The sequence below is a fragment of the Coregonus lavaretus genome, assembly GCF_964263955.1.
Source record: "Coregonus lavaretus genome assembly, chromosome: 14".
In the NCBI taxonomy this organism is placed as follows: domain Eukaryota; kingdom Metazoa; phylum Chordata; class Actinopteri; order Salmoniformes; family Salmonidae; genus Coregonus; species Coregonus lavaretus.
In genome coordinates, this window is record NC_140001.1 from 35,084,991 (window position 1) to 35,096,184 (window position 11,194).

The window sequence follows — 11,194 nt, forward strand, 5'->3', positions numbered from 1 at the left end:
CCAAGCTGCTTACCTATTGCAGATTCAGTATTCCCAGCCTGGTGCAGGTCTACAATTTTGTTTCTGGTGTCCTTTGACAGCTCTTTGGTCTTGGCCATAGTGGAGTTTGGAGTGTGACTGTTTGAGGTTGTGGACAGGTGTCTTTTATACTGATAACAAGTTCAAACAGGTGCCATTAATACAGGTAACGAGTGGAGGACAGAGGAGCCTCTTAAAGAAGAAGTTACAGGTCTGTGAGAGCCAGAAATCTTGCTTGTTTGTAGGTGACCAAATACTTATTTTCCACCATAATTTGCAAATAAATTCATAAAAAATCCTACAATGTGATTTTCTGGAAAGAAAATTCTCAATTTGTCTGTCATAGTTGACGTGTACCTTTGATGAAAATTACAGGCCTCTCTCATCTTTTTAAGTGGGAGAACTTGCACAATTGGTGGCTGACTAAATACTTTTTTTCCCTGTGGTGTCCAAAACAACGTTGCTGATAATGCCGTGATGATAAGAAGTCCGCTGACACTGTACTTTGATTATAAAGGTTTATTATAACAAAGAGTTTCAGCGTCAGATTTACAGATACCTGCAGATATCTGAAGAACAGCCGGACCCAATTCTGTGATTTGCTATTCTTCCCTCCTTTGTTCAAGACATGGTATTTATATCCTATGTGACATAGTATGGCGTGATTTTAATACACCAATCCCTGGCTTTTCACATATCCTCTTTTCCAGGAACTTAGTAATGCTTTCCAGATGTTTCCGAAAGCAGAGCCAAGTTTCCTCTAACACACTTTTGCAAACGTCAGCACAATCATAGACCCTCAGACACTACATCCCCACTGTATATGTAGTCTATAAAAATATATATGAAAAAAAAAAAAAAATAATTCTGTTTTTTTGCAAGTGCAATATTCTCTCTGGCTGCGTGGAGAGTAATCCACAGAGACTCTGTGCCACAAAATGAATGACAAAACGTTTCTAAAAGTCAAAGTCGAGTTCTGAGTCTTGAGGCTTCAAGTCCAAATCAAGTCTCAAGTTATTTTATTTTTTATCAAGTTGAGTCTCAAGTCAGCAAATTTGTGACAGGAGTCAGACTCGAGTCCAAGTCATGTGACAAGAGTCCACACCTCTGGAAATAGACCATCCTCTTATTTACATTTGCATTTAGCAGACACTCTTATCCAGAGCGACTGAGGAAGCTTGACTAACTTAAAACCTCAATATCTTTTCCCTGTATGAAGTGTGAGTTGGCAATGGCTGGAATTCAAGCTGCCAAAATGCCAAGTGAAATTGCTGAATGAGAGGCCCTCATGAGCAGGTTGATACTAGTTCTCCAATACCATTTTCATAACTGTTGTTGTAGATTACAGACACGAAACAGAGACTAAAAATACATAAAGATGAAATGTCTGGATTCAATTTACAGTTTGTGACTTATAAATGATTCTGAGAGAGGTTATAGTATACCTCTGCAAGGTACAAACAAAACTTGTTTCTACTCATTTATTCACATTATGGAGCGGAGTATAAACTATATTGATGATTATAAAGTTGATAACTTGGTAGTGACAGTAGAATATATAGCCTGGCTTAAGAGAGTAGAGTGATTATAACAATATATTAACAGTTTATTCCAAACATGCCAATTTAGACAAATTACCAGCATTGTCTCTTTATATCTAATGCTCGTTAAATATTCTATATGAATCAACCTATAACCACCCGTAATTTCCAAACACACGCACGCACACATAGCCCATGTGTTAGCCTGTACTGACTGTACTAATGATGCTACCTGACATGTCAGTTCTTTGTTTGCTTCATAGATGACATCCATTTTAACACATTCACGCCTGTGCACACACACAGTCAGATCCAAGGCTCTTCCTTCTTCTCCTTCTCCTCATTGTCCTCCCTCCATGTTTACTCCCAGCCTCCTCCCTCACCCTCAGGTAGGTCCCACAGAGCCAGTCCCAGTGCCTGAAGTAGGGGGCATAGTTCCCCCTGTAGACATGGTGGTGTGCCTGGTGGAAGGGGGCCCCTCCGAAGCAGGGCAGTAGTCTATGGAGGGCCCAGGGCAGGTCGTAGCCACAGTGGTCCTCTATGGCCAGCCAGGTGTTGAGCAGGTGGAACAGGGCCTCACTCAGAGGGTGGCAGCCCACCACCCAGGCACTGCTCAGGGCCAGCATCTGCAGGGAGAGTAGCTCAGCCGGGCTGGCGTCCTGGGCAGTCAGGGCGAAGGTGATCCGGTTCTGGTGATGAGTCTGGTGGACCCTCCGATACAGCCAGGGAACCCTGGTGACCATACAGACAGACATAATTTTTGTGTTTGGTAGGCAGCCAGGGACCAACCTTATGTGCTCCTTCTAGACTCTCTACATGAGGGTCATCCGAGTTAAAAGAGAATTGCGCTTTATTACAATAAAATCTGTATTTTTCAGGTAAATGGCATGTTATAGAAGGGTCCTGACACTTTTTTTGCGATTTCATTTGTTTTTGCGAAACTTGGTATGTTTCCACCCAAAGAACTTGTTGCAGATAAAAATCAATGTGTGATGATGTAGTGCACACAACATTTGGTCTTGGCACGGGCGCTCTAGCCAAGAGCTCAATGATACACTGCGGGTAGGTTATGATGGTAGGCTAGTCTACATGACGAGATTATTATGGATAAGATCATATTTTTATTTGTCAAACGGCAGTCAAGCATCGATCATCATGTCAACAGAATAGGACCCTCAATATTTATTGGAAAGGAGCATCAAGATCACTGTGCACTTTCACCACCTTGTGAAGTTCATCATAACTTATTTCATCTGTAGCCTAATAAACTGCATGAAATCCCGAGTCATAGTGGGAGGACCACACACTACAGTTGATGTCGGAAGTTTACATACACCTTAGCCAAATACATTTAAACTCAGTTTTTCACAATTCCTGACATTTAATCCTAGTAAAAATTCCCTGTCTTAGGTCAATTAGGATCACCACTTTATTTTAAGAATGTGAAATGTCAGAATAATAGTAGAGAATTATTTATTTAAGGTTTTAATCATTTCATCCACATAATTTTCCTTCCTCATGATGCCATCTATTTTGTGAAGTGCACCAGTCCCCCCTGCAGCAAAGCACCCCCACAGCATGATGCTGCCACCCACGTGCTTCACGGTTGGGATGGTGTTCTTTGACTTGCAAGCACCCCCTTTTTCCTCCAAACATAACAATGGTCATTATGGCCAAACAGTTATATTTTTGTTTCATCAGACCAGAGGACATTTCTCCAAAAAGTACCATCTTTGTCCCAAGGGTGCAGTTGCAAACCGTAGTCTGGCTTTTTTTATGGCGGTTTTGGAGCAGTGGCTTCTTCCTTGCTGAGCGGCCTTTCAGGTTATGTAGGTATAGGACTTGTTTTACTGTGGATATAGATTTGAAGTCGGAACTTTACATACACTTAGGTTGGAGTCATTAAACTTTGTTTTTCAACCACTCCACAAATTTCTTGTTAACAAACTATAGTTTTGGCAAGTCGGTTAGGACATCTAATTTGTGCATGACACAAGTAATTTTTCCAACAATTGTTTACAGACAGATTATTTCACTTATAATTCACTGTATCACAATTCCAGTGGGTCAGAAGTTTACATACACTAAGTTGACTGTGCCTTTAAACAGCTTGGAAAATTCCAGAAAATTATGTCATGGTTTTAGAAGCTTCTGGTAGGCTAATTGACATCATTTGAGTCAATTGGAGGTGTACCTGTGGATGTATTTCAAGGCCTACTTTCAAACTCAGTGCATCTTTGCTTGACATCATGGGAAAATCAAAAGAAATCAGCCAAGACCTCAGAAAAAATGTTGTAGACCTCCACAAGTCTGGTTCATCCTTGGGAGCAATTTCCAAACGCCTGAAGCCACCACATTCATCTGTACAAACAACACCATGGGACCAAGCAGCCATCATACCGCTCAGGAAGGAGATGTGTTCTGTCTCCTAGAGATGAACGTACTTTGGTGCGAAAAGTGCAAATCAATCCCAGAACAACAGCAAAGGACCTTGTGAAGATGCTGGAGGAAACAGGTACAAAATTATCTATATCCACAGTTAAATGAGTCCTATATCGACATACCCTGAAAGGCCGCTCAGCAAGGAAGAAGCCACTGCTCCAAAACCGCCATAAAAAAGCCAGACTACGGTTTGCAACTGCACATGGGGACAAAGATCGTACTTTTTGGAGAAATGTCCCCTGGTCTGATGAAACTAAAATAGCACTGTTTGGCCATAATGACCATTGTTATGTTTGGAGGAAAAAGGGGGTTCATGCAAGCCAAAGAACACCATCCCAACCGTGAAGCACGGGGGTGGCAGCATCATGCTGTGGGGGTGCTTTGCTGCAGTAGGGTCTGGTGCACTTCACAAAATAGATGGCATCATGAGGAAGGAAAATTATGTGGATATATTGAAGCAACAGCTCAAGACATCAGTCAGGAAGTTAAAGCTTGGTCGCAAATGGGTCTTCCAAATGGACAATGACCCCAAGCATACTTCCAAAGTTGTGGCAAAATGGCTTAAGGACAACAAAGTCAAGGTATTGGAGTGGCCATCATAAAGCCCTGACCGCAATCCTATAGAAAATCTGTGGGCAGATCTGAAAAAGCGTGTGTGAGCAAGGAGGCCTACAAACCTGACTCAGTTACACCAGCTCTGTCAGGAGGAATGGGCCAAAATTCACCCAACTTATTGTGGGAAGCTTGTGGAAGGCTACCCGAAACGTTTGACCCAAGTTAAACAATTTAAAGGCAATGCTACCAAATACTAATTGAGTGTATGTAAACTTCTGAGCCACTGAGAATGTGATGAAAGAAATAAAAGCTGAAAGAAATAATTCTCTCTACTATTATTCTGACATTTCACATTCTTAAAATAAAGTGGTGATCCTAACTGACCTAACAGGGAATTTTTTTCTAGGATTAAATGTCAGGAATTGTGAAAAACTGAGTTTAAATGTATTTGGCTAAGGTGTATGTAAACTTCCGACTTCAACTGTAGATACTTTTGTACCTGTTTCCTCCAGCATCTTCACAAGGTCCTTTGCTGTTGTTCTGGGATTGATTTGCACTTTTCGCACCAAAGTACATTCACCTCGAGGAGACAGAATGCGTCTCCTTCCTGAGCGGTATGACGGCTGCGTGGTCCTATGGTGTTTATACTTGCGTACTATTGTTTGTACAGATGAATGTGGTACCTTCAGGCATTTGGAAATTGCTCCCAAGGATGAACCAGACTTGTGGAGGTCTACCATTTTTTTCTAAGGTCTTTCTTTTGATTTTCCCATGATGTCAAGCAAAGAGGCACTGAGTTTGAAGGTAGGCCTTGAAATACATCCACAGGTACACCTCCAATTGACTCAAATGACGTAAATTAGCCTATCAGAAGCTTCTAAAGCCATACCATCATTTTCTGGAATTTTCCAAGCTGTTTAAAGGCACAGTCAACTTAGTGTATGTAAACTTCTGTCCCACTGGAATTGTGATACAGTGAATTATGAGTGAAATAATCTGTCTGTAAACAATTGTTGGAAAAATTATTGTGTCATGCACAAAGTAGATGTCCTAACCGACTTGCCAAAACTATAGTTTGTTAACAAGAAATTTGTGGAGTGGTTGAAAAAGTGTATGTAAACTTCCGACTTCAACTGTATATAATCACGTGACTCCAAGTTTACTTCGATATGATGGTTATTATATCAATATTTGTGCATAAAGGTGTTGCCATCACCATTTCTCTCATTATTAATTGTACCGACACAAAAAGATCCCACTATGTCGAACAAACAAATGATCTGTCGGCATTTATAAAATTGTACCGAAACGACCTGTTTCCATCACAGCTGTCATTATATATTTTTTATACGGTATGACTTTACTTGCATAAAAACTGTGGATGGAAACATGGTTATTAATGCAATTTTAATGTTGTTTGAGTTGCTTTGTGTATTACTAAATGTGCTTGAGATGATTTTAATGTAACACTGCTCACTGCATCCAAATTACTTGACATAGGCGTTTCAAAGAGCTGTCAGCCAAGGCGAGGCCATGAATATAAGCTTCACGACCACTCAGCCTGTCTTTTCAAACTTACTGGTAGTTAGCCATGAGAGAAAAAGCACTTAAAAATTGTTTTTATATATATATAGCATTTCTATCCAAAACACATATTATGGGTGATGTTTTAGACACTCAAAAGGCTATTTTACATGGGAATCAGAATGACTGTTCAGTACATTTAGTGTATTTTAATTATATTACTAATATTACAGGTGCAGAAGAGGTTTGGCTCATGCGCACTTGGTCAAAAACAATACTTAGATTATTTCCAGACAAGGCATTTTATTGGTTGCATATGTGACTTTTTATTTAAACCTTTTTTGGAAGTACATAGGCCTACCGGAGGTAACAGCAGTAATGAAGATAGTTGCTCAGTGAAACTCCATTATTTTGTAATTACCTAACGTATTTTGACATTATTCAGCTTGAAAAGCTGTTGAATGGCAAGTTGAATGGATGCTTTCTGGCTTAAATGATCATCTTTGTATTCAATGTCTCCTGAGCAGTGGAGGCTGCTGAGGGGAGGACCGCTCATAATAATGGCTGGAACCGAGTAAATGAATGGCATCAAACACATGGAAACCATGTGTTTGATATATTTGATACCATTCAATTTATTCCACTCCAGCCATTACCACGAGCCCGTCCTCCCCAATTAATGTGCCACCAACCTCCTGTGATGTAAACCCAGATTCTGGTTCAAGCTTACCTATGCATGGAATAATGCCATATAAAGAACAGCGCATCAAATAAAAGTAGGCACGCGATAACCTCCCCAATGAACAGGCTGCATGATGGCGCGAGTTCGGGAAATCTTGGATTCCTAACGCTTTGGTAAAGCGCTGTGGCAGGGAGAACAGTGGTCAGGTATTTCAGAAAAATTCTCCAACAGCAGTCAACCCATCGCTGCAAACACAACAGCAACGGTTCAGCGGTCCTCGAGATCCTGTAGAGATTTATCCGTGGCCAGAAACATCCCAGCGCTTCAATGGCTAGAAAAGGTGCGCAGAGGAGAAGGTGGATGAGGAAAGCGAAGCATGCGGGCAGGTAAGGTGACGTGACGAAATCCCGCTGTGCTCGCAGATCATCCCACAGCACCTGGAGCAGCAGTCCATCTGGGTCCACATGTTTTTGAAAAGTACTATTATTCATAATACCAGCATCCGAAGGGTTCTTTTTTAATCAAACTAAAAATGCCCATCACGAAGTGTTCTCAGCATCTATCCAAGTGTGTTGGCTATTACATTGTAATAACGTAGTCCATTATCTATTTTCTTCAATTCACTCTCTCCAACTGAAGGTACGCATTTAGTTTATGCTCGAGGACCTGGCTTATCACGCTTAAATACTTATTTTCTATTTCCACATGGTTAACAGAACACGCTTGTCTGTCGTTTGGTGGGAGGGCGGTAGATCCATGGAAGCAGTAAAAGTTAAATTGGGTCACATTCCAAGTTATGTAAGTCAGCAACACAGCCTGGTCTCATAGACAATACATAACATAGTAAATACTCAGCCTGGTCTCATAGACTATAGTTAACATAGTAAATGTAAATCTGTCTACCTCCATTTAGTATGATACAGTATATGTTACATTTCATATGGCATGTATTAATTTGTGGATGTCCATCATCCATTTTGTATGATAGTTAGGGGTAGGTAACATAGTAAAGGTAAATCTGCCTCCCTCCATTTAGTATTTTTTTATTTTTTTTATTTCACCTTTATTTGACCAGGTAAGCCTGTTGAGAACAAGTTCTCATTTACAACTGCGACCTGGCCAAGATAAAGCAAAGCAGTGCGATAAAAACAACAACACAGAGTTACATATGGGGTAAGAAAACATAAAGTCAAAAAATACAACAGAAAATATATATACAGTGTGTGCAAATGTAGCAAGTTATGGAGGTAAGGCAATAAATAGGCCATAGTGCAAAATAATTACAATTAGTATTAACACTGGAATGCTAGATGTGCAAGAGATTATGTGCAAATAGAGATACTGGGGTGCAAACGAGCAAAATAAATAACAATATAGGGATGAGGTAGTTGGGTGGGCTAATTTCAGATGGGCTGTGTACAGGTGCAGTGATCGGTAAGGTGCTCTGACAACTGATGCTTAAAGTTAGTGAGGGAGATAAGAGTCTCCAGCTTCAGAGATTTTTGCAATTCGTTCCAGTCATTGGCAGCAGAGAACTGGAAGGAATGGCGGCCAAAGGAGGTGTTGGCTTTGGGGATGACCAGTGAGATATACCTGCTGGAGCGCAGACTACGGTTGGGTGCTGCTATGGTGACCAATGAGCTAAGATAAGGCGGGGATTTGCCTAGCAGTGATTTATAGATGGCCTGGAGCCAGTGGGTTTGACGACGAACATGTAGTGAGGATCAGCCAACAAGAGCGTACAGGTCACAGTGGTGGGTAGTGTATGGGGCTTTGGAGACAAAACGGATGGCACTGTGATCCAATTTGCTGAGTAGAGTGTTGGAGGCTATTTTGTAAATGACATCGCCGAAGTCAAGGATCGGTAGGATAGTCAGTTTTACGAGGGCATGTTTGGCAGCATGAGTGAAGGAGGCTTTGTTGCGAAATAGGAAGCCGATTCTAGATTTAACTTTGGATTGGAGATTCTTAATGTGAGTCTGGAAGGAGAGTTTACAGTCTAACCAGACACCTAGGTATTTGTAGTTGTCCACATACTCTAGGTCAGACCCGTCGAGAGTAGTGATTCTAGTCGGGTGGGCGGGTGCCAGCAGTGTTCGATTGAAGAGCATGCATTTAGTTTTACTAGTGTTTAAGAGCAGTTGGAGGCTACTGAAGGAGTGTTCGGCGGCTAGTTTTAGAAAGTATGATTATAGTTACGAATTCCAATTCGTATGATATGTTACGAATTCCAATTTGTTGTGACTAACATTAGCTAGGCTAGGGGTTAAGGTTAGCTAATATGCTAAGTAGTTGCAAAGTAGCTCAAAATTAGCACATAGTTGCTAATTAGCAAAAATGCTAAAGTTGTCCGTGATGAGATTTGAACACGCAACCGTTGGGTTGCTAGATGTTCACGTTACACTCCCACTCATCCCCCCTGACCAACCACCCTCCTTTAGTTTTTGCCTTAAGTAACCTTCTGTCTTATGTAACCCTACCAAACCTAACAAATACTAATTTCAGTGTTGTCCTGTATTTTCATTTATTATGTTACATCTAGTCTATGAGACCATGTTGGAGCCAGATGGTTTCCCATAAACGTCTGGACTGGGGCCCCTTTCTGAAGAATAGGGAGGGTCAGAGTCTAGTCAATGTGTTCCCAATATGTTTCATTCAAACTAATAGCCTGTGATAATGTTATATGAGTAAAGCAATGCATGTCCTGGACCTGACTTCAGACAAAGATATTAGCTTTGTCATTATATTGTTTATTTTAAAATAATCTTATTTTATGTTTTATTTTTTACATTTTATAAGGCCACACAGAGGGCCAGAGATAATACAGACACATGTGATCATCTGAAGTACCCAATAAGGCCACTAGATTTCATGTGATTGAATTAAAAAGAAAACTTTAAAGTTCTGGTAGTTCACTGATAGCTTTGAAAGTTACCAGTAATATACCCCCCATTTGCAATCCTAGATATGACTCATGCTTGAAATTCCCTCTACAAGCCTGTATCTGAAGCAGGGATATTGGCACCTTGGTCCTGCCTACGCAGTCGCAGACTTCTGATTGCACACCAGGAATACCTGATTGGGAATCTATGGGGTTTCTCACAGGAGATAACAGGTGATTGAACTGTCAGTACTTGACAGTGTACACCAGGTTATCAAGTCATCTTAGTGCTACATTATGAAATACTATACATCTTAAATGTCACACAACAAAATTAGTCAATAATGTCTCTCATAAGAACTCAACAGTGCATGCCACAAGTGTGAATTGGCTGTGGTATGTAACCGCCTACCCCTACTAAATTGCTAAATCAAGATTCAACACGAGTCTTTCTTATTTGACAGATGTGAAAGGGCAATATAAGACAAAGGCGATAAAAACACCCACAAACACATCAGACTACATTTCAAGACAAAAAGTACCTTGTTGTCAAAGAAAAACACCTTTTATTGTGTAAATTACAAAATTATGGATTTCTGATTCACAATTTAACATCAGTGAAAGTGCAAAAAAAGTCCCATTCAAGTCATAATCAGTCAAGTCAACCTGAGAGTCTAACATAAACAGTTCATACAGGTAGTCACTCAAATGGCTAACGTAGAGCTAACTCAGCCAGAACAAACCAGTGTTACATTGAGAGAACAGTTTAATGGATACACAACACAAGTGCCTCTCAAAGCATTAACAAGTTTAGTCAAAGCTTGTCACTTGTGAAAAACATACAAATGGTTAACCCCAAATGAACTCAGTCTCTAACACGACACTGAGGGCACCAGTGAGTGAAATAGTTTTAAAAAAAGCTGCTGCAGTATCTTTCATGAAAACCCCATTAAATTTTTATAACATTTAATATTTTATACCATTGACTCATCCTTCCAATAAGAATGACTAACATAAAAGTAATTCGCTTTTGTTTGCTTTTCTGTGAAGAAATCGCTTTGATAACACAAGCAAAAACACCCAATTGTTTGTTTTCTTTCCACCATTCCTTTCCATGTAAGATGACAAGGAGAGATTTTCTTTGGAAAATAACCAGAGGTTTGGTCCAATCTTCAATAAACATGCGTCATGATAACAAAATCGGAATATCTATGGACATGATCTGTCATAAAGCGCAGGTGAGAAAGAATGAATCAGAATAGAATATACTGTAAGAGCGAGCACCTGTAATGCTCTTAATATCCACTGGCAGAAAACAAACATTTGTTTTAATGTAGAGCTTGTTTGAAATGTCTGGCAGATAACGACAAAAGGTGCTACTTATTTATTTTTTCCTGGAATACTGAACTGGGAGTGGTTGGTTGGCATCACCCCTTCACCAAATCATGGGGATAGGCAATATCAAAGGTTTAAGATGGCTCATCAATGAATGTGAGGCTTGTATTTTATGTAGAACTTTTTGTATAATGTACAATTAGATAATGTCACAAA

The 11,194-nt window shown here is 40.2% G+C and overlaps 1 protein-coding gene across 1 annotated transcript; it reads right to left on the reverse strand.

The window, feature by feature from the left end:
- Nucleotides 1-979: 979 nt before the first annotated feature.
- Nucleotides 980-7,325, reverse strand: LOC311141972 (cholesterol 25-hydroxylase-like protein). The gene is made up of 2 exons (XM_084177506.1): nt 6,811-7,325; nt 980-2,291 (listed from the first exon to the last, which is right to left on the reverse strand). Exons 1-2 carry the CDS (start codon nt 7,251-7,253, stop codon nt 1,844-1,846), a joined length of 891 nt encoding a protein of 296 aa, XP_084033632.1. The 5' UTR covers nt 7,254-7,325; the 3' UTR covers nt 980-1,843.
- Nucleotides 7,326-11,194: the final 3,869 nt, after the last annotated feature.

Bases quoted from the DNA above. Each gene is read 5' to 3' on its own strand.
- LOC311141972 (XM_084177506.1), bottom strand. From the start codon at position 7,253: ATGAATAATAGTACTTTTCAAAAACATGTGGACCCAGATGGACTGCTG. The intron at 2,292-6,810 runs GTAAGCTTGAAC...TATGGTCACCAG, and splicing joins TGGCATTATTCCATGCATAG to GGTTCCCTGGCTGTATCGGA.